Genomic DNA, 25,622 nt, shown 5'->3' with positions numbered 1-25,622 from the left:
GGGCCCCAAGCCAATAGGGGGCCCCCAACTCCCCTAAATATATATATAAAAAAGTTTGTGGTCACTTAGAAATGTCCTTGTTTTCGAAAGTAGCGTATATTTTTTCTCCATTTAAAATAACAACAAATTGATAAGAAATACAGTGTATACATTGTTAATGTTGTAAATGACTACTGTAGTTGGAAATGGCAGATTTTTTATGGAATATCTACATAGGCGGACAGAGGCCCATTATCAGCAACCATCACTCCTGTGTTCCAATGGCATGTTGTGTTAGCTAATCCAAGTTTGTACTTTTAAAAGGCTAATTGATCATTAGAAAACCCTTTTGCAATTATGGTAGCACAACTGAAAACTATTGTTCTGATTAAAGAAGCAATAAAACTGCCCTTCTTTAGACGAGTTGAGTATCTGGAGAATTAGCATTTGTGGGTTCAATTACAGGCTCAAAATGGCATGAAACAAATGACTTTCTTCTGAAACTCGTTAGTCTATTCTTGTTCTGAGAAAGGAAGGCCATTCCATGTGAGAAATTGCCAAGAAACTGAAGATCTCATACAACACTGTGTGCAGCGCAAACTGGCTTTAACCAGAATAGAAAGAGGAGTGGGAGGAGTGGGATGCACAACTGAGCAAGAGGACAAGTACATTAGAGTGTCTACGTAGTTTGAGAAACAGACGCCTCACAAGTCCTCAACTGGCAGCTTCATTAAATAGTACCCACAAAACACCAGTCTCAAAGTCAACAGTGAAGAGGTGACTCCGGGATGCTGGCCGCCTCCAACATCGTTTTATAGAATTTGGCCGTACTCACAACCGACCTCGCAACCGCAAACGACGTGTAACCACGCCAGCCTAGGACCTCCACATCCGGCTTCTTCACCAGCGGGATCAATTGACCGATTTACTTATATGAACTGTAACTCAGTAAAATCTTAGAAATTGTTGCATGTTATGTTTATATTTTTGTTCAGTATATACACTACATGACCCAATGTATGTGGACACCTGCCCGTTGAACATTTAATTTCAAAATCATGGGCATTAATATGGAGTTGGTCCCTCCTTTGCTGCTATAACAGCCAATGTTACTCTGGGAAGACTTTCCACTAGATGTTGTAGCATTCCTCAAGGACTTGATTCCATTCAGCCACAAGAGCATTGGTGAGGTTGGGCACTGATGTTGGGCGATTAGGCCTGCCTCACAGTCATTCCAATTCTTCCAAAAGATGTTTGATGGGGTTGAGGTCAGGGCTCTGCAGGCCAGTCAAGTTCTTCCATATCGATCTCGACAAACCATTTCTGTATGGACCTTGCTTTGTGCACAGGGAATTGTCATGCAGAAACAGGAAAGGGCCTTCCTCAAACTATTGCAACAAAGCTGGAAGCACAATCTGTCTACCACTTCGCAGCTGAGTTTTTGTTGCGCCTAGACGTTTCCACAATAACAACACTTACAGTTAACTGGGGCAGCTCTAGCAGGGCAGAAATTTGACGAACTGACTTGTTGGTTAGGTGTCATCCTAAGAGGGTGTCATGTTGAAAGTCACTGAGCTCTTCAGTAAGGCCATTCTACTGCCAATGTTTGTCTATGGAGATTGCATGGCGGTGTGCTCGATTTTATACACCTGTCAGCAACAGGTGTGGCTGAAATTGCCAAATCCACTAATTTGAATGGGTGTCCACATAACTGGCAAGACAAAAGTATCTAAACTTGTAGGAATCATGGCCAAATACCGACTAGTCACACAGGGCACTTGCCCAGGGGCCCTGACCTCCAGGGGGCCACCGTTGATTTTGTTAATCACTTTTGCCCGTGAGTTGGGGGGGCCCAAAAGGCTAGAGCCGGCCCTGAGTGTGTGTACTGTATATGTGTATGCGTGTGTGTTTGTGTGTTACTTGAATATGCGTGCAGCTTTAGGGCACATTTTTTCAGTCTCTTGTTAGTTCATCCCTGTCACCCTCTCTCGCTCTCTCTCCCTCTCTCTCTTTTTCACTGCTGGGGGGAGGGGGATGGAGGTCACCATAGCAACCATGCCGGGACAAATTAATATCAAGTCCTTAAAACAAAACACACGAGCTTACGTGTGCGTGCGGTTGTGTGTCTGTGTGTGTGTGTCCTTTTCCCTTTCGTGACTCTATTAACTCTGTGAATTTCCATAAAAGGGGAGGGGCTACATTGATTATGAAATATTCATTTCTATATCCATCTCTCTCACTTTATGTCAATTTCCCCCACTCAATTCACTCTTCCCCTCCTCTTCCTTGCTTTTGTCTTTCCTTCTTTCCTCTCTCTCTCTTCCTCCTCTCTCCATCTCTTTGCTGTTGTGTGCCCCCAGGCACTGTGGCACGTCCTCCCTCCATCCCTCCCTCTCCCCTCCTCTCTCACTGCCCCTGTCACCTTCAATTGCTCCATGGAACTAGACACACTGCCTTAGGCGAGGGAAGAGAGGAGCGAGAGAGGAGACCAAAAGAGAAAGAGAGGGAGAGAGAGAGACAGAAAGGGAAAGACAGAAGAGAGAATGAAACCGAGCGGAGGAAAAAGAGGCAGACAGGGTATGTGTGAGATAGGGAGATAGCAAGAGAAAGGAGAAAGAAACCGAGAGAACTAGTTTGAATTAGAGGGAAAGAGAGAGAGAGAGGACATAATAAAAAGGTATGGTTAGAGGAGGGGATGAGAAAGTCTCAACTGTGTCGTTCAGCAACATCCTGTGTAAAACTATCCAATAACAGCAACACCTGCTGTCAACCATTGTCCTGACTGAGGAGTCCAACACTGAGAACTAATGGATTCCTGTTAACTAAGATAGCGAATCGGTTCCATTCCCAGAATGTTGTGAGAAGGTCTTTCTATTTCTATGGGTTTATGAGAAAATCTCAAGGAAGGACAAATGAAGTAAATTACACAATTGCGCAAATAATACAATGAAGTAGGCCTAAATAACACAATTAAGTAGGATCAATTCGGAATAAGTGCGACACTTTTTGTATTTCCGTCTGCTATAACCTCTTTTGACATCTATCCAAAATATTAGCTCAACACGATACATTTCTGAAATCCTCAAGAAGTTTCCTAATCACAGAAAAAACTGTGTTGATATCATATTGACAGGAGGGATGACACACCCATTTGTGTACAGTGAGTCAAAAGCATATTTTCATTTGGTAGACTGGGACAGCAGACTAAAATAACTAGGACACCATTATTATAGTCCCAATTGTACCCCAATGACAATTCAATTCAATTGTGTGTGATTAGGAAACATCTGAGGATTTCAGAAATGTATCATGTATTGGGCTAATATGTTAGATAGATCTCTGAAGAGGTTACAGGAGGCGTAAATGCAAAAAGAGTCCCACTTTTACTGAATTCACTCAGTAATAATCCAATCGAATCAAAATCTTATTTTATTAGTCACATGCGCTGAATACAACAGGTATTCACACATTACAGTGAAATACTTACTTACGAGCCCCTAACCAACAATGCAGTTTTTAAAAAATGAATAAGAAAGTAAAAAGTAACACGTTATTAAAGAGCAGCAGTAAAATAACAATAGCGAGACTATACACGGCGGTACCGGTACAGAGTCAATGTACGGGGGCACCGGTTAGTTGATGTAATATGTACATGTAGGTAGAGTTATTAAAGTGACTATGCATAGACGAAAACAACAGAGTAGCAGCGGTGTGGGGGGGGGGGGGAGCAATGCAAATAGTCTGGGTGGCCATTTGATTAGATGTTCAGGAGTCTTATGGCTTGGGGGTAGAAGCTGTTAAGAAGCCTCTATGACCTAGACTTGGTGCTCCGGTATTGCTTGCTGTGCGGTAGCAGAGAGAACAGTCTATGACTAGGGTGGCTGGAGTCTTTGACAATTTTTAGGGCCTTCCTCTGACACCGCCTGGTATAGAGGTCCTGGCGGTGTCAGAGGAATAGTTTAATCTTCCGCATAGGTCGTCAATTTTATTTTCCAAAGATTGCATGTTTGCTAGCAGAATGAAAGGAAGGATTTATTCGATTGCCTACCAATTCTAAGGCCCCTTTTTCTGTGCCGTCTCTTCGTACAAATGACGGGATCTGGGCCTGTTCCCGGGAGAGCAGTATATCATTAATGTCGGGCTTTTCGGACTCATTAAAGGAAAAAAAGGATTCTGCCAGTCCGTGGTGAGTAATCGCACTTCTGATGCCCAGAAGTTATTTTCGGTCATAAGAGACCGTATTAGCAACATTATGTACAAAATAAGTTACAAACAACGCAAAGAAACAAACTAAAAAACATGATTGGTTAGGAATAATTAAAATATCAGCCTTGTTCTCCGGCGCCATCTTAACATTACTAATAACAGTACAACAAGAAAATATTTACAGGGCATAGTACTACAAGTACCAGAGCCCTGCCTAACCTACAGGGGGTCCTAAATGTAGACTGGGGTTGCGGTCCAAAGACTTCAAAAACACACCCTCATCCACTTACCCTCGCCTTATGCCCTTGGGGGAATCCCCAACGCCATCTTGGAGGGTGGTCCAAATGATTAGCCAAGCAAGGGAAGTTTGCAACGTAAGCCCCTCAGCCCTAGTTTTTAGAAACTCCCCATAATTCAATTTGCGACGATTGCGCATTCGCTAAGAAAAGTCAGCGAAAACTTAAAAACAACATCAATGGAGAAGTCAAGATACAAGTGTAAGTAAAAAGGAATGCAAATAAGTGTGAAATTTTGCTGCTACGTAAAGAAAAATATGTTTTTGTTTGGTTATCTTTTGGAAATTGTAGAAATAAAACATTTTCCTTCTTCAGAAGTTCCAGCTAGGCAGGCTAATGGTAGTTAGCTAATTCATTTGCTAGCTATCATACAATTGGTATATATTATTAATTATATATTTAATATAGACATGCACTCATAATTGACTGTAGCCATATAAAACACCCACAAACTACCAGTGGCTGAAAACACAATCATCTCGGGATGAACGAGTGACGAATTTCCGGCCAATGGTAGTCCATTTAACAATAATTCCTTCCTTCCTCCCTTGCCCTGCAAGTGTATACTCGTCAGACGTGATGAAATGTCATCAGAAGTGTCCACTTAATTTGAGGGCAGAGGGGATAAGGTGTCGTTAAGTGTTTGGACAGTAGCCTGGATCTCTTTCATCCATTGGAAAAGCCTGTAAAACTGTCCCACTGTATTTTGATGCACCAGTACATAGTACGCACATTTACGTCACAATTTGGCACAATGAATTATTTATGACTGTTTTATAGCCTTAACATCAAAATAGAAAAAAAGCTATTCACCTTTAATAACCAAATGAAGTAGGCCTGAATAACACAATTAAGTAAATAACAACAATTCCAATGACAATATGGAGAAATTGGCTACATAAAATGAATGAATTAATGAATAATAGCCAATTCTAATCATATCAAACTCCGTTCGCATGACCAAACATTGAAAATAAATGATGCTAAACCTAAACAAAATACTTCCTTCTCATATAATAAAGTAGGAATGAATTAATTATTTTATCGAGGCATTAAAAGTTAAACTGATGTAACTGCCCTGAAAATTATACTGAGTGGAAATAGGCTAAGGTGGCTCTGGCGGGAGGTATGTGGTAGGAAGGAAGTCGGGAAACGAAAAAAGGGGGATTTTGAAGAAAAAAAGATCTGCTGTGGTTTCTAGATTGTTCGTTTCAAAAGGTATCCCACTCTGCCCCCAAGCGTTAGGTTTCCAGAACAACATAAGCATACGTTATTTATTTATGTGAAAATAATTTCCCCCCAATGCTGAATAAATTCCTTTATAATAAATATCACGTTTGTCTGTCGTTCCCGATATTAGTATGTATATCATTTTCGGACTTTACAGTGGTAAAGGCTACAGTGGTGTGGTTTTCCATCCTCCCTGGTTTCATATGAGTGGGCAAGATGCATGTCAATTGCATTGGGTTTTACCAAACAATGCTGCCTGCCATTCCTTGCCGTATGTTTATACACCTCAGGTGTCCCTTTACATTGCTGATGAAAACTTTCGTAAAAATCTCTTCATGCGCGCTCCGGTATGGAGGTTTGCGCGTTCGCATGTCAACGTGGCGCTTCAAAGCCAATCGAAATCAGTCTCGGGCTCCGTTAATCCCATTTCCTCGTTTCTATTGGTTTATTTTCTTGTCAGCGTGTCTGCGAATGGTCGACTGAGAAAGCGTGGCACCGCCTCCTTTATTGTAGAATTTAAAGAGGCAGGGAAAGTGCCAACGCGTATCTTTACAAGCCCAGAAAAAACCGTGATTGAGACGTGTTGCTAAAAATTGGTACGTGTTTTATTATTATTATTAATAATGCATGGACGTATATGCTCCAGTAAAGAAATTGAGTGATTTTGGTTGTTTAAAATTCTTTAAAAAAAACAACAAAAAACGTTGTGTACAGTTTATGCCAAGTTAAAATGTTCTTGAAGTAGCCTAAACTCATTGTCTTAAAATATGTAGGCTACCTAACTGCATCCCTTTTTGCTTGAAAACATTTTTTAAAATGAATTCACAGGCATTATTGATGTAATTTATTGTTGTATTCATTATTCAGAAGTGTTAAGACAACAGACTGACTGATTAATCCTAATTCATGTCAGGACTCAAGACAGTAGCCTATAAATAGGGCACAAAAGTGGAACACACTTTTTTATGACCATATGTATCACTGTTTGCATTAAATAAACAGTTATTGTCTAACCCAATAATGTATTATTTTGAGTGAGGCCCATGTGTCTGGCAAGTATCATCTCTGTCTATTTGTAGGATAAGTTCTGTTAGTCTGCTGTAGTGTCTCTCTCTTTCTCCTTTTTTCTTTCTCAGGACAGAAGATGCTGCTGCAGTCACTACCTTCCCTCATTCTCATCCTCGGGGTGGTGGTAGCTGTGCCCGCTAAAGAGAAGCGTGTCCATCGCCATAGTGACCTGAGTGACCACGCCCATGACGACTCCACTGGTTTCCATTATGACCACGAAGCCTTCCTGGGTAAAGAGGAAGCCAAGACCTTCGACCAGCTGACCCCTGAGGAAAGCAAAGACAAACTTGGGTACATTATGTTACAGAACTCCCATGCAGGTTGTGTCCCAAATGGCGAATATGCACTACTTTTGACCAGGGCCCATATTTCCTATGTTATGTATTACTATAGACCAGGGTCCATATTCCCTATGTACAGCAGTACCTTTGACCTGGGCCAATAGGGCTCTGGTCAAAAAGAGGGAACTATGTATGAAATAGGGTTCCATTTGGGATGTAGCCACACTCACTGCAAAGTTGGGCTCCCGAGTGGTGCAGCGGTCTAAGGCACTGCATTTCAGTGCAAAAGACATCACTGCAGTCCCTGGTTCGAATCCAGGCTGCATCACATCTAGCCGTGATTGAGAGTCCCATAGGGCAGTGGCCCAGGCTGTCCGGGTTTGGCCGGGCTAGGCCGTCATTGTAAAAATAATTTGTTCTTAACTGGCTTGCCTAGTTAAATAATAAAAAGTATAAATATGCAATATCCTTATTTGGGTATTATTTTAATGAGCTCTGCCCCAAACAAGATCAAATTTGGTTGTAAAATGTTACGTTCCCCAGCAAGAATCAAACATTTTGACCAAACAAAAGGGGATTTAACAAAGACTCACTGACAACAACCAAAACTAAACAGTTGGGGTTTTAGGAGGGGTTCTGAATGACACTCATGGGGGTTCCCACTGAAAATTGCATAGCAATAAAAACTGGGACCTAAAAGACACCCACCATGAGCACCCACTGAATTTGCAAAGTAAGAGGCAAACAAATGAAAAACCCACACCAAACTTAAAGACCGTAGGCAAACCAAAAAGTTTAGCAAAATGAAAACAGGGAAGATCAGACAAAGGAATGTTTTTCTAGAAATCAAATAGGGAGCGCCAACTAAAAGTGTTGACCCTACACATCTCTCAAGACAACTGGAGCACTGGGCCAGCTGCTCTTAAATATCACTTGGGCCAGTACAGGTGAAACACCTTCTGACTAACAAGGTGACACCAATCGGTGCACCCTACGTGCTAAAAGTCCAAACTCAAAACATAAATGGAAAAACGAAAACCTGTAACAAATGTATATACAGTATGCCTTATCAGAAATATACTCTTAGCATTCATTTGACATCCAATTTGATATGCTCCTATGAACTTCACGTTGGTGCTCATGGGTCCTTTTACATGGAAATTATCTTATACAGAAACCCAGCATAAAACCCCAAGGAGCAAGCAATGCAGATGTAGAAGCACAGTGGCTAGGAAAAACTCCCTGGAAAGACTGGAACCAAGAAAGACACCTAGAAAGGAACCAGGCTCTTGAATGGTGGCCAAGTTCGCTTCTGTAGGTAGTAGGCTTAGTTGGCTTGTTCTGTCCCTTTGGCAGGAAGATTGTAGATCGCATCGACACAGACAAGGATGGTTTCGTGAGCCATGGTGAACTGCACCAGTGGATCAAACACAGGCAGAGGAGGTACATCGAGGAGAATGTGCTGAAACACTGGAAGGAGTACGACCAGAACAAGGATGGGAAGATCGGCTGGGAGGAATACAAGAACACCACCTACGGCTACTACCTGGGTACGACAAGGGAGGGGGTGTGTGTGGGAGCATGGGTAGCCTAAATTTGAGGTGAATGAGCGAGGGGGTGGGACTTCAAAAGGGCAGTCCAAATTTACCTGAGGTGTATAGTCCACATATAATTAGTAGGCTTTATGGGTGTTAAAGATTGTTGGAATGATGGGCAGGTTTTGGCACAACCAAGATACTATTTATGTAGGATCAAATTTGATGAAATTACTGTGTAATATAAGGAGAGATTGATCATGAGCTACAAACACAATCCAAAAATGAGATGGGAATGAGAGAGGAGAGCTGAACATGACAGTACAGTAGTGGCCATACAGCTATGCGATAGTGGTGTCATCTTAGGCTCGTATTGTTAATACAAAGGCAGGGGAAGGGGTTAGTGATCAGTTTAGCCTATTAGATCATAACAAGTAACATTACATGGACAGGGGAGACCTGATCCTAGATCAGCACTCCTACACTGATACGCTTGATACATACGACCCCTGATCTTTGCTTTACAAAGCCATGTCTTGACTCTGAGAATGTCCTCCGCTCCGTTGCAGATGAGGAGTTTGACGACGTGGATGACAAGGCTAGCTACAAGGCCATGCTGACTAGAGACGAGAGGCGCTTTAGAACAGCTGACCGCGATGGGGACGGCATCGCCACCAAGGACGAGTTCACTGCCTTCCTTCACCCCGAGGAGTACGACCACATGAAGGCCGTTGTTATACAGGTCAGTCAGAGGACTGGGATCAGTCACTAGAGTCACAAGATCAATCAAATTCTGAGGAACATCCAGGTGGTGTACTTTTTTCTCCAGCCCACTTCTAAACTATTTTATTCTGTTTCGCTTCAGGAAACCGTAGAAGACATTGACAAGAACGGTGATGGAAAGATCACCCTTGACGAATACATTGGTTAGTCTCTCCTTCAACTTACTACCCTTTCCAAACAGAGAACATACAATATGTCATCAACCAAATGTAATTGTTTTTTTACACATTTTAATATGAGAACAAAAAATGAAATATTTTATTACCATCTATGCGTGATATTCTTGGGTCCACAACCAACTATATGTTAAATGAAAAGTGCTGGTATGCGTACACAAACAGAAGATAACCCAGAGATGCACAGCGTATTGACCAGTGGTTTTTAAACCGCTCCTCGGGTACCCCCAGACGTTTCACAATTTTGTTGTAGCCCTGAACTAGCTCATAACCCCTGGAATTTACTTTAGAAATACAACACCTACTGTACAAGCTGTAACCTGTTCTCCATCACAGGGGACATGTTCACACCTGAGAATGGAGAGAGTGAACCAGACTGGGTGCTGACGGAGAAAAAGCACTTCACAGAGATCAGAGACACCAACAAGGTACACTAGTCTGCTGCTACTGGATCACCTTAACATTGACAACATCCTCTCCTTATACATTACTATAACATCACTATTTAAGTCAGTACACTTACAGTACCCTACCCCTCAGACCAGCCATGTCAATACTTACACACACACGCACCCCTCTCTCTGTCAACATACTAAGTTAACAGGTTTGTGTCTGTTGTGTTGTCAGGATGGTTTCCTGGATAACCATGAGGTAGCTCAGTGGATCCTGCCAGGAGAGATTGACCATACTGACAATGAGGCTAAGCACCTCATCCACGAGACAGACACAGACAAGGTACGCATCTCCCCAGTCCTACTGCCTGATCTTACCACAAACTAAACTTATCATACCTGTATACCCATTACAACAAATGTTTCCTAATCCACTTCCACACACAATCTTATCCCCTCTGAAGCACCCCTCCTCATCCCTGTACCCCTCTACAACTCACACCTCCTGTGTTCCCCTTTCTACCCTCACCTCACATCTAACCACCGCCATAGCTACAACTATCGTGCAGTGCATACCCCCACCCGTTCACACCCCTTCCAACTCACCCCGTAGCATCTCCCCTTCCTCTCTGACCTCACACCTTCCCCCAACCTCACACCGACTTCTCATATGAAAACCAAATAACATCCTGTTACAACTGACCACTGTATTTGGTGACATGTGCAACGCATAGGCCTATCCTATGTACATTTTAAATGACATCTGTGGTAATAATACAAGAACAGTCTCCTAGCAGTTTAAATTAGGAACTTTGAAAATAGTAGCTTTTATGCTAAAACAAAGATGTTTACATCCCAAATGGCAACCTATTTCCTGTAGTGCAGTACTTCAGCCCTATTGACCCTGGTCAACAGTAGTGCACTATAGGGAATAGGGTGCCATTTGCGACACTTCAGAGACATGAGCCTGGGAGCAGATTCAGGGCTCTCTCACATCACATGTCATGTCATCACATGTCAGCCTGAACACCGCTAATAATCAACATAATGGAATTAATTGGGGGTAATGACCTGTTAATTATAATGAATCTCTTTCTCTCCATCTGTCCTTCATTCACACTTTTCTCCCTTTCTCACTTATCTATCCATTTCTCCCTCAATTTCATCCTTCTCTCAATCATGACGCAATGAATGGTGGTGGGCGGGACCTGAAACTTGCCTCCTCTGCGATTGGACGAAACAGGATGACAAAATAACCAAGAAGGAGATTCTGGCTAATTGGAACATGTTTGTGGGGAGCCAGGCGACCAATTACGGAGAGGATCTCACCAGGAGACATGACGAGCTTTGATGAAGTCATGCGAAGGCTTAGGGAGGGGTTAAGGGCTCCATGCAAATGGAGCTCCGTTTGCGCAGTTATGTACTTTTTGTGCAGCCAAATTTTTGGAACAGACCGTATACGTACTCTGTTTGCATAGAGCCCTCTAGGGAGAGGGATTTCCAAAATACATATTGGGGTTTTGTATTGTGAAAGGCCATACACTTATAATGGAGAATACTGTTACTATTATGGAGTTGGGTAGGGGGAAGTTCTGAGGGGAAAAGGTCACAGGTCATATTTATACTGTTGAAAACATTTCCATGGGAGGTAACGGGAGCATGGAGATGTTTACATACGGATACATAACCACAACTACAGCCTCTCTCACACACACAACACAATCATGCTCAAGTGTGAATAAAGACACTCCACAAGTCAACAAGCTTATTTTTTTAACAGCATATATAGAATATACACTTGGTTCACACGGGAGGGGGGGGGACGGAGGGGGCAAAATTGAATTACACTTGTGGTGAAACATTTCTCTGAATTTTAAATAAAGCCATGTTGGTTTTTCTACAAAAAGTTTAGTTTTTCTTTGACATGACATTTACTGTCCTAAGCAACTTAATTTGTTTCCTGGTGCTTGAATGGAGTTTACCACACCACTGCCACCTGCTAAATGGTCTGTTAGTTTACCCAGATTCCTTCATTCTCCTCTCTTAGGATGGGCGTCTCTCTCTCTCGGAGGTCATGGACAAGGTCGACTTCCTTAAGTCAAGCACGCTGACTGACTACGGAGGTATGTTGGCGGATGAGGGTCACCAAGAACTCTGACCCCCTTGACCCCAACACAGCCAATTTAACTTGATATACGGTACAGGCATGAATTGGTGTGTAGGCTGTTTGATGCGTGTGTGCCAGAGAAATAAAAATGACATTTCTCAGGGCTCTACAGTACGACCATTTTACTTGCATATGCACCTACACACTATGTGTGGCCAGGATTCTTTTTATTTAGAAGCACCAGTGTGCCTAAAATTAATACCTCAAATATTTTACCTTCTAAATTTCTTTGTGTGCACCTATGTGCTTCTCAGAATAGAACCCTGTATAACAAAGCTTCAAATAGCAGTTGGAATTCTCAGACTCCATACAAGAACAGACAACCACAACCGTATGTACAAATAATCAAGTATATGCCTTTGTCATGTTGACCGTCGTCTCTACACCATCATTACGGGTCGAGCCTCTTTAGCTTTCAGTCCCACTCCAGAGCCTGCAAACCCAGTTCCACCCTGGGAAGGAATAAAATATATTAACATCAGACGGTCTTCAATTACCTTTACAAACTAAGTACCCTGCTCGGTCTTGTACGTACATACTCTTTTAAACTCAAACAACACTCACCCTCTGTAGTGGGATGATGTCCTTCTCTGTGAGTTTGTCTCCGGTAATCGGGTCCGTCATGTCCTTCCTGATCAGCCTCTCCACACACTCCTGAGTCACCACCGCTCCACTGAGAGGAGGGAGAGGGGAAATAGATTTAAGAAACTGAAGAAGCGAGGGAGAGAGGTAGTAGGGATGGCTTGATGTAGAGGTGGTCCAGTAAATAAAAAGGAACCGAAGAGGGGTATACTTACGAGGGTTTGAGAACGGAGCAGGGGACACTGTTACCCAGAGTGTCTTTAGTCACGGCACACAGGTACCTCTCCTGGGAACAACATTACACAAGCTATTAACCCAATGAGCCCCATTAACACCGACGGGTTTTGGATTTCTAACCCCTTTTGAGCTATATACTTCTGGGTATTGGATTTGTCCATTTCTTCTGCATCTGTTGATACCAACAGATGTGTGATTAACAGGGGCTGAGCTAGAACAGTGTTTGTGAGACAAGGATGGATCCCGGTCTTACAAAAATGTCTGTAGAGCCCGAATGGTTTGAGCTACACACCATTTATGAAAATCATGAACCTGTTACATGCTCTGCTCTAGGACACTCACAAGCATCATTAGAAGGTAAGGGGTTTTTCTACATAGATCATAGGAGATCCCAGGACAGTGTAATAAGCTTATATAGTTGCTAACTCCAAACAGTAGTCACTGACTAGTTGTACATTTATTTCCCAGTGAGCAAAACATTTCTGTATTTACAGCAATCAAATTCCTTTTGCGCAGGTTTTTACTTTGGCGGACCTTTTTTTTTTATTGACACTTGTCAAGAAAACTCATGAATGCAACTATTTATGTAAAAGAGGGAGATGCATGGAGTTAGAGATAACAATGTGTAACAGTGTGCAGAGGTTGTGGTGTGGTCAGGCACTGACCTGGCGTGCGAGCAGGGCCACTCGGTCCAGACTGGGGTCCAGAGGAGTGAAGTGTACGTTGGTCAGCTCATTCATCTTCAGAGGCCGGCCAGACATGGGACACACCACCGTCTTACTCTGAGGGGGAGAGAGCGAGTGATGATTGAATTTGAACTCCCCTTTATTGGGTCAATAATTTGCTTTGCACAAACCCATTGAAATAGCAAACAGCTAAAATGTATGGTGGAGAGGGAGAAGGAAAGACCAACAGATCAAACACCTGGGGACAAGCTGACCTCAGAGAGATAACAGATAATAGAGAGATGGAGAACAAGAGGGGACAGACACAGGGAGCACGATGACATTGACATTTGGACAAGAAACCTAACAAGCTCTTGGCAGTGGAAGAGTCAACAATTGTTTCCCTAGGACAAAGGTCAGATCCTCAGTAAAGAAAAACAAGTGACCAGACAGCTGTGTTGAATGAGAGAAATGAAGAGAAAGAAGTAGAGTGAAAATGTGGGATAAGGGCATGGGGTAAGTCAACACTTTAGGACTTTGGCTTTCACTCACAGGTTTCTTGAGTATGGTGGGTTTGGCCTCTGGGGTGAGACTGGGGATCCAGAAGCTGGGCAGGGCCTGGGAGGAGCTGGTGCCGGCAGCAGGAGCAGAGGAGTCAGCTTTTGATGTACTGGCTGATGTACCCGCAACACTCTGGCTGTCTGACTCTTTGGCCTGGCCTGAAGAGATAGGTTAACTCAATCTACTGTTCTCTGTCCTACGTTCCTTCCAAGCTAGTAGACACACACTTACCAGAGGTAAAGGGGTTGATGGGTTTGGACACGATGCTGTTCTCCCGGGTCTTGAACCTCTCTGCTATCCCCCTCTCCTCAGATTTAGACTCCAGACGACTGTCACTCTTCTGAGTCTGTTTCTGCTTCTCGTACGCCTAAGATGAACAGTGAGAGGGTCAGATGAAGACAGATAGAGCTCGGTGCTTATTATCAGATGTATTAGGTTACAAAATGCAACTTTTTTTATATCATGTTAATGATATGTTAGAGAGACTACACTGAATGATTCAGAACCTGAATCATATTTGTCGGCCTTATGAATTATATAATTGACATGATATTTTTAAAAGGTTGGATTTTGTAACCTAATACATCCGATAATAAGCACCGAGCACCGTTGACATAGCGGTACAGGATTCTAATTACAACTTGAGGACTTCACATGTTGTGGTCGTCATCATCTTCAAAGTTGCTTCCGATGGTCGCGAGAAGCTAAATTAACATGACCAGCCTAATTCAAATGTAAAAGGCTTTGAAAAACAAACAAACTTGGTACACGCTCAGTGCTCCATTGACATTTCAGAGAAAAGTGTATACTAAAATTCTAAATGTCATGTCTCAAAATCGATATCCATCTTAACTTTATATTGTTTAATATCCTGCGGATTCGAGAAGAAATAACAAGTCTAAAGGGAAGGTGAGCCTGTCAGTAACCTTAAATCTTGCACAGAATCCAGCCTAGCTGAAGCGATTACATTTTCCAGATTTTGTTTCACTTTTTTCTCTGGCCTCCATTGATTTAGTCACCCCAATTCTGGCCATCCTACAACCATTGGTTTCGTTAAAGGATTATGTACACAATTAACATACCCATTGGTCAAAATATGCGATTGGCCACTAATTAATTAAATATCTATCGAGTGAGAGAAATAAAACTAGTCTCGGTGTTTTCTGTACTATTTCCCAAACGGGACCATTTTAAAGCCAGTTACCTTCATTTTCTTGGCGATCTCGGTCTTCTGGTGGAGTATGTACTCCAGGATGGCCTGTTTTTCATACAAGTATCCATCTGGACTGGATATACAACATTAACGTCTTTACGACACACAAACGGGTTATAAACGAGTTACACAACAATGATGTGTTTGTGTGAGACAAGGGGATTGCGACTTACGTTACAACGGGGTCCCTGCAAGTCTGGAGAGAAAGGCAACAGCAGTCGAAATCCTTTATGGCATCCTTTCCTAAACGCACACTTTGCGTCCCATAACCCGATGCCGCTAGATAAGAGAGAGCAGATGATGTTTAGCTGGCATGAACAGCTAACGTTAACCAACGTTGTAAAGACTCACCAGTGTCCTTCCTTTTCTCGTGGTAGGTGTAAACGGCTCCCGCCGTACAATTTTTCCCATGCCGAGTCATTGTCCGCTAGAGGTAAAAACACGTTAGAAAGACTTGTTATCTAACGTTAAACAACTTGCTAGCTACCAGAAAACATGTAGGTTAACATGCAAGTCTTAGCTAGCCAACGATAATGCTAACCAACGCCAACTGGTCCCACAACCAAACGTCAGCACCAAGCTTTGATAGTAAATAAATAATAATAATTACCCTCTTTGCATGGAACTGGGTAGTAGTTGAATCTAAAGAACAATAATACTATTAAAAAAAAATAGGTTCTTTATAAACAATATGTGCGTTTACAACACTGTGTCCGTTTCTAGCGAAGTCAATCCTGCGGATGTTGGTACGCCAGTGAAAATTGTTCGAGTCGTCTTCTTCATGAGTTGATTGTTGGATCCCATCCTATATTTGGTGCATACACCGCCACCTACTGTACTGGTGTATGAGGGCATTCACGGCCTACCCACATTCAATTATTGATACGGTAATACAACATTGGGGAAAAGGAAAATTGCCCAGCCAACTATTAAACCTAAAAAAAAAAAAAATACTACCCCCATTCCACTATTTAACCCTATCTAATCCAACAGTCTGAGAGGACAGAACACTACCACTCCACACCCCTTGCAACTGTTCTGCAGTAAATCCTCGCAATCCCAAGTACTTCTCTGCCGCTGGCACCACAACCTCTTTTCTGTGACTTCCAATCCATTCCTGCAGTACAATTGATAACCATGGCTATGAATGCTAAAAATCCCACCTTACTGAAGCACATATTCTTTCTCTTTCCCTCTCATACTCCATCAGTACATGCTCCTCTGTTTCCTGGCAGTAATCACACCTTCTTGTTGGATGCTTTCCTATCACATTTAACTTCTTATTCAACTGTCTGAGTCCCGCCCTTAATCTTGTAAAGATGGCCTCCTCTCTTTTGTCTCTTCCTGCCGTCCGCCCCTCCATGACATTCCACTTTACTTGGAATAGATGCCTGCCCTTAGGGTCTCTGTTACACTGCTCCTACCATCACTGCACCACCACATCAGGCCTTTTGCCTCTGCCTTGCTCATTGAAACTTCCACCACGTCACTGCTAAGGGTGTTTAGCCAGTACATCAGTTTTAATAACGTTCTGAGAATGCAAATTTGAAGTTATTTGAAGTTAAATAACATTCTAGGAACATTCTCTAAATGTTGTGAATGTTTTGAACGATATGTAAAGGTTATTTTGAGTTATTTTTTTAAAATCACTGCTAGCTTAGTTTCTGTTTTGAACATGGAAATTATTTTGCTTAGGTATTAATCATGCAAACACATTTCTTTCTTATTGTGGCACAGCATCAGTGAAATTCAAAACAGTGTCTTCTGTTCTTTATCCATGGAATTAGTCTACTGCAACACCAGGATGGAGCAACCATACCACGTTTTTTTGAACTCATACAAAGCTGTTAATTTTATTCTAGTCAAATGTGCCCCATTTCAAAGAATACAAACACTTATTAAGATCAGGTGTGGCCAATTAGTGGGCACAGCCAACAAAGCTAACACAGTTAACAAGAGTGGATAGAGAGTTTTATTGATGCTGAGAACAGAATATGTTTTTAAATAACATTCTTAGATCTTTCTTTGAATGTTCCTAATGTTTTCATGTTTTTTTATGGAAAGTTTTCATAATGTTCTGAGAACATGACTTTGTGAAGTTCCTTAAATGCACTGAGAATGTTCCAATGCCAAGCAACTATCCAGCACCATTACCAGAATGTTGTGGGAAGGTTGTATGCAAAATAACCATAGGACAAACACGCTCTCACCAAGCCCTAAGAAACATATGGTTCTCAGAATGTTATGTTCTAGCTGGGTACTCTGTCTGGCTTGACTTCCTCAATTCACTGCAATGCCATCAGCTCCGCCGTGTATGCAGACCTCATGGCTTGGTTTATGCTCTGACATGCACAGTGTACTGTGGGACCTTATATAGACAGGTATGTGCCTTTCCTAATCATGCCCAATCAATTTAATTTACCACAGGTGGACTCAAATCAAGTTGTCGAAACATGGCAAGGATTATCAACGGAAACAGGATGCACCTGATCTCAATTTCGAGTCTGGTAGCAAAGGGTCTGAATACGTATGTAAATAAGGTATCTGTTTTCAAATGTTTATACATTTGCAAAAATGTCTAAAAAGCTGTTTATGCTCTCGTTGTGGGGTTTTGTGTGTAGATTGATGAGGGGGAAAATGATTGAATCAATATTATATTAAGGCTGTAATGTAACAAAATGTGGAAAAAGCCACATGTAATATTAGGGTTATGCGGTTGTCTCAACTAGCTGTAGTTGTCTCAAATGAGAACACTTACTGTAAGTCACTCTGGATGAGAGCATCTGCTAAATTACTAAAATGCCAAATGTAAATGTTTTACATACAGATCTCATATTACTGTATTGATTTTTTTTTTAAAATTTTTACATTTAAAAAATGTTTGTCAGAAATGTATCATTTGTACAGTTCTTTATTAAAAATGTATTTGTCTCTCTGAAATGAAACCACCAAGTGATAGATTTTAAACAAATACATGTCATGCCATGATTAGATATTGAAAAAAACACAACAATCTCTTTATTAATTTCAGAAAATCTATAGCGTTTTGGAATTAAACTTCATTGTTTAGAATTGACATTGACGTTGAGACTGGTGAGTACAGCCAAATTCTCTAAAACGATGTTGGAGGCGGCCAGCATCCCGGAGTCACCTCTTCACTGTTGACTTTGAGACTGGTGTTTTGTGGGTACTATTTAATGAAGCTGCCAGTTGAGGACTTGTTTCTCAAACTAGACACTCTAATGTACTTGTCCTCTTTCTCAGTTGTGCATCGGGGCCTCCCACTCCTCTTTCTATTCTGGTTAGACTCAGTTTGCGCTGTTCTGTGACGGGAGTAGTACACAGCATTGTACAAGATCTTCAGTTTCTTGGCAGTTTCTCACATAGAATAGCCTTCATTTCTCAGAACAAGAATAGACTGACGAGTTTCAGAAGAAAGTATTCTTTTCTGGCCATTTTGAGCCTGTAATCGAACCCACAAATGCTGATTCTCCAGATACTGAACTCGTCTAAAGAAGGCCAGTTCTTTAATCAGAACAACAGTTTTCAGTTGTGCTACCATAATTGCAAAATGGTTTTCTAATGATCAATTAGCCTTTTAAAACAACAAACTTGGATTAGCTAACACAATGTGCCATTGGAACTCAGGAGTGATGGTTACTGATAATGGGCCTGTACACCTACGTAGATATTCCCCCCAAAAATCTGCCATTTCAAGCTACAATGGTCATTTACAACATTAACAATGTCAGCACTGTATTTCTGATCAATTTGATGTTATTTTAATGGACAAAAATGTGCTTTTCTTTCAAAAACAAGGACATTTCTAAGTGACCCAAACTTTTGAATGGTAGTGTATATTAGAGTTGTGTTCAAATGTTATGCAGTAATAGTATTCGACTCCAACTATGTTGACCTGTGAAGAACAAAGAAATATACTGAAAATAAATATAACAATTTGCAATGCATGCAACAATTTCAAAGATTATACTGAGTTACAGTTCATATGAGGAAATCAGTCTATTGAATAAAAATGAATTAGGCCCTAATCTATGGATTTCACATGATTGGGAATACAGATATGCATCTGTTGGTCACAGATACCTTTAAAATTCCTTTTGATACATTTTGTGCATTCAAATTTCCATCTATAAAATGCAATTGTGTTCGTTGTCTGTGGTTTATGCCTGACCATACCATAACCCCACCGCCACCACGTTGTTCACAAGGTTGACATCAGCAAACCGCTCGCCCACACGACGCCATACACATGGTCTGCAATTGTGAGGCCGGTTGGACGTACGACAAAAGTCTCTAAAACTACTTTGGAGGTGACTTATGGTAGAGAAATGAACATTAAATTCTCTGGCAACAGCTCTGGTGGACATTCATGCAGTCAGCATTCCAATTACACGCTCCCTCAAAACTTGAGACATCTATGTCATTATGTTGCGTGACAAAACTGCACATTTTAGAGTGGCCTTTTATTATCCCCAGCACAAGGTGTAATGATCATGCTGTTTAATCAGCTTCTTTATATGCCACACCTGTCAGGTGGATGGATTATCTTGGCAAAGGAGAAATGCTCACCAACATGGACGTAAACAACTTTGTGCACAAAATTTGAGAGAAATAAGCTTTCTTTTATGTAACATTTCTGGGATAATTTATTTTAGCTCATGAAACATGGCACCAACATGTTGCATTTATATTTTGTTCAGTATATACTGTAAATTCTACCCAATGACAGTCAACAATTTACACTCTATGCTTATATTCCCCATTACACAATATGAATCTTCCAATTGAAGCTGAAATGATAAAATACCCCATGTTTGCTCATATCTGCCAATATATTTTGTTCTGTTAAAACCTAATTCTAGCTGCATTTTCCATTTAATTTGACAGTGCACATAAAAACATTACAGCACAAATGTTTAAAACGTCCCCTTTTAGTTTATTTCATACAACCCCACTGTGTTTAAGAAACACAGATATGACTTTAAAATATGAATGCATGTTCCTGAGAAGAATACCATGAACCTGTCATCTAACAATTATACACAAACAGCTCAATTAAAGTTATTCTCATCACAACTTCCACAACTTCCAACTTCCAACTTCCATTATATCCAATATGTGTATCCAATATATCCAATATCTCTACATCCAGTGTGCATGTTTGTGGTGTTCTCAGTCAACAACAAAAAAGACAGAAAAATAACTTATAACTTATTAAAAGTGAAAATAATGACAGTGAATACAATCCCTTGGTTGCAGTATCTTCCTTGGCCACATGGTGGCGACAGGGGGCTTATTTGTCAGCTTCGAAGACGTCGGCTACAGTCCTAACGGATAAAGGGAGACAAGTGGTTGGTTTATGTTCCATCAATCTTTGATTTTACTGCGTGTCAGTCTTCACATTTCTACTCACACGGGTAGGCCTATTGAAAGGATCACAGGGTGAGGTGCATGTGAATTTGGGTGTGATAAGCTTGCCATTTGGATTTGCTAACTATATATTTTTTCTCACCAATCTACACATAATACCCCATAATGACAAAGTGAAAACATGTTTTTAGACATTTTTGCAAATCTATTGAAAAAGAAATACAAAAATATCTAATTTAGCTAAGTATTCACACACCTGAGTCCATATTTTGTAGAAGCACCTTTGGTGGCGATAACAGCTTTCAGTCGTCTTGAATATGTATGTATTAGCTTTGCACATCTGAATTTGGGAATTTTCTACCATTCTTCCTTGCAGCTTTTCTCAAACTTTGTTAAGTTAACCCTCCTGTTGGAATGTGAATCTTCACCCCAGTCTAAGGTAGTTTGCACTCTGAAGCAGGTTCTCAACAAGGATTTGGCTCAATTCATTGTTCCTCTTTATTCGTACCAGTCCCCCAGTCCCTGCTGCTGAAAAGCATCCCCATAGCATGGTGCTGCCCCCACCATGCTTCACGGTAGGTATGGTGTTAGACAGGTGATGAGCTGTGCCTGGTTTTCTCCAGACAGCCCTTGGCATTCAGACCAAAGAGTTACATTTTTTGTCTCATCAGACCACAGAATATTTTGCCTTGGTGATCTCAGTCTTTCACGTTCCTTTTTGCAAACTACAGGCGTGCTGTCATGGGCCTTTTTCTCGGGAGTGGCTTCTGTCTGGCCACTCTCCTATAAAGCCCAGATTGGTGTAGTGCTGTAGAGACTCTTGTCCTTCTGGCAGGCTCTCCCATCTCAGCCAATGAACTCTGTAGTTCTGTCAGAGTGGTCATTGGGTTCTTGGTTACCTCCCTGACCAAGGTCGTTCTTGCCCGGTTGCTCAGTTTGGTCAGACGGCCACCTCTAGGCAGTTCCACATTTTTTCAATTTCCCTATGATGGAGACCACTGGGCTCTTGGAAACTTTTAACACTCTAGAAATAGTTTTATACCCTTCCCTAGATATATATATGCCTCATCACAATTCTATCTGAGAGATCTATGGACAGTTCCTTGGACTTCATGGTAATACAATTGCAAATATTTAGGTTTATCATTACGGGGTATGTTGTGTAGATGGGTGAGAAAAACAATCAATAAAATCCATTTTGAATTCAGGCTCTAACACAGGGGTATGAATACTTTCTGAAAGCACTGTAGCAAGCTACTTCCCTCGCCGTAACGTTAACAGAACTGCAAAGAAAACAGTGCTCGGCCGGCGGGGGCGCAAGACACCGCGTGCCGACATACTGATACAGCTGCCCAGTGGGAAGCACCTTAGGTCGGCAGGCACCTCGATACAACACCGGTGTCATTTGCTTGTCGTTGAGCTTCCCGAAGGCAGTAATGTTAGCTAATTGGCATGTTACTGTGAAATAAACAGAACTATTTTTTAACTAGTGGCTGCCATTTAATGTCTATTTTGATATGTGTGTAGCCGAAGACATCTTTCCACATTGTGTGGATAATTGTTTCTCCATCCATACGATACGGGCCGTACTATTACAAGCAGCCTCATCGGCAGTGGACACGGCATGTAGTGAAGCAATGCTAATGGGTGTTTCATGTGGGGTGCTCCTTGTAGTAACTGCATTCCGCAGATAGATATTATTTGCCATTTGGAGAATAAATGTAATTCTGTGTCAAATTGAATGTTGATAGCTCACACTGAGGAATTCAAAAGGTGTTATGTCACTGTGAACGTGTAACTGTATCTTACTTATAGATCGATCCAGTCAGCTCGTCCAGAAAACCACCTTGGGGATTAAAAACATACAGTGAGCCTGATGTTTCTGCTGCCTGGCTTTCAAGCTCAAACATGCCTCTAATAGCGGCAAGCAGTTCAAACGATCATTCTTTATCAAACAGTCCCACACCCCTGTCTTACCTGGTTGGCAAAGAGTGCTGCAAACGGGACACACGTAGCAGAAGTTGCAGATCTAAAGAAATAAGCAGAAAATTGGGTAAGCCATCAGAGAAGGATAAGAAATAAAGGAGTATATAACATCATAGAACATAACTGGATGGAGTAGCTTCTCCGATCGGACTTTGTCGTTGCATCATAACTAGCCCTCTTGATGTCAGAACCCATTTCTTTGGTTCCAGGGAGAACCCTTTTTGGTTCCAGGTAGAACCATTTTGGATTCCATGTAGAACCCTCCGTGGAAGGGTTCTACAGTTGGAACCCCAAACAGTACTCCTTCGAACCAAAAAAGGGTTCTCCCTGGAACCAAAAACGGGTTCTCCTACAGGGACAGCTTAATAACTTTTTTGGAACCCTTTTTCCTGGGAGTGTAGGTTACTAGTGGTTGAATGGGAAGGTCATTTTACCTGGCAGGTGTCACAGTGCTTAGACTTATCTCCCTCTGCACATGGGCACTTGTCGCAGGTGTCACAGTGCTGAGAGAGAGAGAGAGAGAGAGAGAGAGAGAGAGAGATGGGGAGGGAAAAGAAGAGCGAGGGAGAGAATTTTTGCCATTTTTAACAAGGATGGGGAAAATGTATTAAAAGGGTGCAAATTGTTTTTTCCAATAAATGTAACCACATCCACAAACACCAAACTTGTGTTTCTATCTAGATGGTGAGACCTACCTCACAGTATTCACAGTATGAACAGAGGGATCCTTTGTGATACAGTTGACCGTCATCTTCCTCCTCTTCATCATCATCATCGTCATCGTCGTCGTCGTCGTCATCGTCATCATCGTCGTCATTATCGTCATTATCATCAGCTGCAGCTGGCACATCATCATCATTGTCGTTATTACCGTCAGCCTCTGTAAAATAAGTTGTTCATTCCCATCCTAACACGTATGTGTGTATCTGTAAATGTTCTGTGATAGTGTTAATTAATGCATTTTGGTTTGTGTAGCAAGTGTAACAGAATGGCAGTGTAGAGTTCATTCATACTGTACAAAACTAATTTCCTACATACAGTCCCGCATGCACACACTAGTTCTACACGCTCATATACTGTAGACAGACACAAATTCTAACCGCATACCCAAACCAGTACAATGTACAGACTACCTCACAGAAGCTTTGTACATACAAATACACATAGGTAGATTATAATCACAAACGCCCATAAAGAAAAGTCCAATCATTTTACAGATATATATAGGTTCACACTCAGCGTGACCATACAATAAACCATTCCACACTAAGATGACCGTTTGAACTTTTCCTGTTCCTTTGTCTCAAACAGACTTTGTTTCAGTACAATCTCCCACCTTTTTTATACTACACAAACGTACTCCATGCATGTAGTCAGTCACCAAACCCATGACTCCAGGCAACAACAGAAGTACATCCATGCAACTCATCATGATCAATTGATTTATTCTATGATTGAAAGTAGGGTTAGAGAGACATGATCAGAGGTGATATTTTGTCACAGTTTTCACAGAAAGGGGTTGTTTCACAGTCAACGAAAAAGAAAGAAAGAAAATCCACATAAAAATAAGAGCAAACTCCTGGAGTAACTGTCATCTCTTGTCAGTTGACTACCTAAAACAGATATATTTCTCTCTTTTTCCCAATGCATTATTTTTCCCTCCAAAATATGAAAAACCTCAACATCTACGTCGAGTACCAGGCTAGAGGTAGCCCAAACAAACATGGCTTGATCTGGTGTAGCGAACGTCACCCAAAAAATCTCTGATATCTGACATACAATCTAACTAAAGTGGTATCATACCCAATTATACAAACAAATGTATTTTCAGAATATTTTATATTCCAATTATCCTCTCTAAAGTGAAAAATGACTAATGGCCATATAAATATTGAAAATGAGTTTTTAAAGAAAATAACGGAAGACTCTGTTCTCAGAATGAATGACTATCTTTGTACAAATATAATTGTCTGAGAACCGCTTGAGTGAGTATTACAAAATATGAATGGATACATTCACAGATGTGTTATTAATATGCATTCACAGATATGCATTCACAGATGACGTAAAAACATAGACCAGGGTTGCATATACAGTACATTAATTTCATTGGAACTATTCAACATACAGTGACAAAGAAGGACGCTCTACAGGGAAAGAGAGAGATTGAGAGATGTGGAGAAAGAGAGAAACTCTATCGACGCTTTTGCTATTACCACTCCTGACTACTCTAATCTACTAAATTCATTCATTCTTTAGCCCTCATGTGCCTCCCTCACCCCTTCCACCTCCTGTCTGTCTGTCTATCTCTATCAAGCCTCCTCTTTCTACACCACTGTCTCTCTTTCTTTCTCTGTAGGTTAGCATGGAGGAGACACAAATACAGGTCAATCCAATCCATAACCGTGAGAAAGGAAGGACGGAGTGAAAAAGAAGAAACCATTATTTCAAACAAGACACAAATCAAAAGATCTGAATTTTATTATGATCCGATGACCGACTCTATCAAGTCTCTGTGTTACTTTTAAATATATATTTTTTTTCCTTTTTCCTCATCATTACAATGCTTCTGTAGTCCCCAGGTTCATATCTACTGTAGGATGACACACAGTTGGGACTCCAGGCGGGCCAGTTCAATTTCCCCAGAGTGTTCATAACTCTATTTAAGCAGGGAAGAGAACACAGAGAGAGTCAGACAGACACAGCAAATGTAATGGACAGCTGTAAAGGTGTGAAGGAGGGACTTGTGTACTAGTATCTTTTCCTATATCTACTCTGATTGGACAGCTGAACTGAGTGACAGGCTGAGCTGAGAACTAACTGACAAGGAGAGGTTCTGCAGGGCAGGGAGAGGTAAGGAGAGGGGAGTGGCCA

At 41.4% G+C, this 25,622-nt stretch overlaps 3 protein-coding genes across 6 annotated transcripts in view; 1 reads left to right on the top strand and 2 right to left on the bottom strand.

Annotated features, from left to right (window-relative positions):
* The first annotated feature begins 6,070 nt into the window (after positions 1 to 6,070).
* On the top strand, positions 6,071 to 12,217 carry rcn3 (reticulocalbin 3, EF-hand calcium binding domain). 2 transcript variants are annotated; one of them, XM_021626071.3, is made up of 8 exons: positions 6,071 to 6,307; positions 6,848 to 7,070; positions 8,417 to 8,610; positions 9,165 to 9,337; positions 9,461 to 9,521; positions 9,891 to 9,982; positions 10,182 to 10,289; positions 11,190 to 11,852. In XM_021626071.3, the coding sequence occupies exons 2-8, from the start codon at positions 6,856 to 6,858 to the stop codon at positions 11,295 to 11,297; spliced, it is 951 nt and encodes a 316-aa protein (XP_021481746.1). In that variant the 5' UTR covers positions 6,071 to 6,307; positions 6,848 to 6,855; the 3' UTR covers positions 11,298 to 11,852. The 2 variants fall into 2 exon arrangements, with proteins under 2 accessions (XP_021481746.1, XP_021481745.1); XM_021626070.3 differs by lacking the exon at positions 11,190 to 11,852 and adding an exon at positions 11,994 to 12,217 and having other exon boundaries at positions 6,185 to 6,307.
* nosip (nitric oxide synthase interacting protein) lies at positions 11,706 to 16,110 on the bottom strand. The gene is made up of 10 exons (XM_021626073.3): positions 15,982 to 16,110; positions 15,723 to 15,798; positions 15,545 to 15,650; positions 15,363 to 15,444; positions 14,390 to 14,525; positions 14,150 to 14,316; positions 13,598 to 13,714; positions 12,911 to 12,981; positions 12,678 to 12,786; positions 11,706 to 12,565 (listed from the first exon to the last, which is right to left on the bottom strand). Exons 2-10 carry the CDS (start codon positions 15,790 to 15,792, stop codon positions 12,494 to 12,496), a joined length of 930 nt encoding a protein of 309 aa, XP_021481748.1. The 5' UTR covers positions 15,793 to 15,798; positions 15,982 to 16,110; the 3' UTR covers positions 11,706 to 12,493.
* A 3,899-nt stretch (positions 16,111 to 20,009) lies between these two features.
* The window catches only part of LOC110539110 (uncharacterized), a 6,850-nt gene continuing 1,237 nt past the window's right edge, over positions 20,010 to 25,622 (bottom strand). The window contains exons 2-6 of one of the 3 annotated variants that reach the window (XR_016485178.1): positions 23,444 to 25,407; positions 23,183 to 23,251; positions 22,740 to 22,791; positions 22,572 to 22,608; positions 20,010 to 20,719 (exon numbers count right to left, since the gene is read on the bottom strand). Coding sequence is in view for 2 of the 3 variants with exons in the window: in XM_036937961.2 (XP_036793856.1) it covers positions 20,686 to 20,719; positions 22,572 to 22,608; positions 22,740 to 22,791; positions 23,183 to 23,251; positions 23,444 to 23,628 (377 nt within the window). In the remaining variant the exon portion in view is untranslated. The remainder of the gene's footprint in view (positions 20,720 to 22,571; positions 22,609 to 22,739; positions 22,792 to 23,182; positions 23,252 to 23,443; positions 25,408 to 25,622) is intronic. The other 2 variants (XM_036937961.2, XM_090192965.1) reach the window with 2 other exon arrangements.

This window comes from Oncorhynchus mykiss, chromosome 12 (genome assembly GCF_057628025.1).
Source record: "Oncorhynchus mykiss isolate SJ-2025 chromosome 12, ASM5762802v1, whole genome shotgun sequence".
NCBI lineage: Eukaryota > Metazoa > Chordata > Actinopteri > Salmoniformes > Salmonidae > Oncorhynchus > Oncorhynchus mykiss.
The sequence above is the reverse complement of the archived record's forward strand: the minus strand, read 5'-3'. Positions and strand labels throughout refer to the sequence as shown.

Bases quoted from the DNA above. Each gene is read 5' to 3' on its own strand.
- rcn3 (XM_021626070.3), top strand. From the start codon at position 6,856: ATGCTGCTGCAGTCACTACCTTCCCTCATTCTCATCCTCGGGGTGGTG. The intron at 9,983-10,181 runs GTACACTAGTCT...TTGTGTTGTCAG, and splicing joins AGATCAGAGACACCAACAAG to GATGGTTTCCTGGATAACCA. The intron at 10,290-11,993 runs GTACGCATCTCC...CTCCTCTCTTAG, and splicing joins ACGAGACAGACACAGACAAG to GATGGGCGTCTCTCTCTCTC.
- nosip (XM_021626073.3), bottom strand. From the start codon at position 15,792: ATGACTCGGCATGGGAAAAATTGTACGGCGGGAGCCGTTTACACCTAC. The intron at 13,715-14,149 runs GTGAGTGAAAGC...TCTCCCCCTCAG, and splicing joins CCACCATACTCAAGAAACCT to AGTAAGACGGTGGTGTGTCC. The intron at 12,982-13,597 runs GTCAGTGCCTGA...TGTTGTTCCCAG, and splicing joins TGGCCCTGCTCGCACGCCAG to GAGAGGTACCTGTGTGCCGT.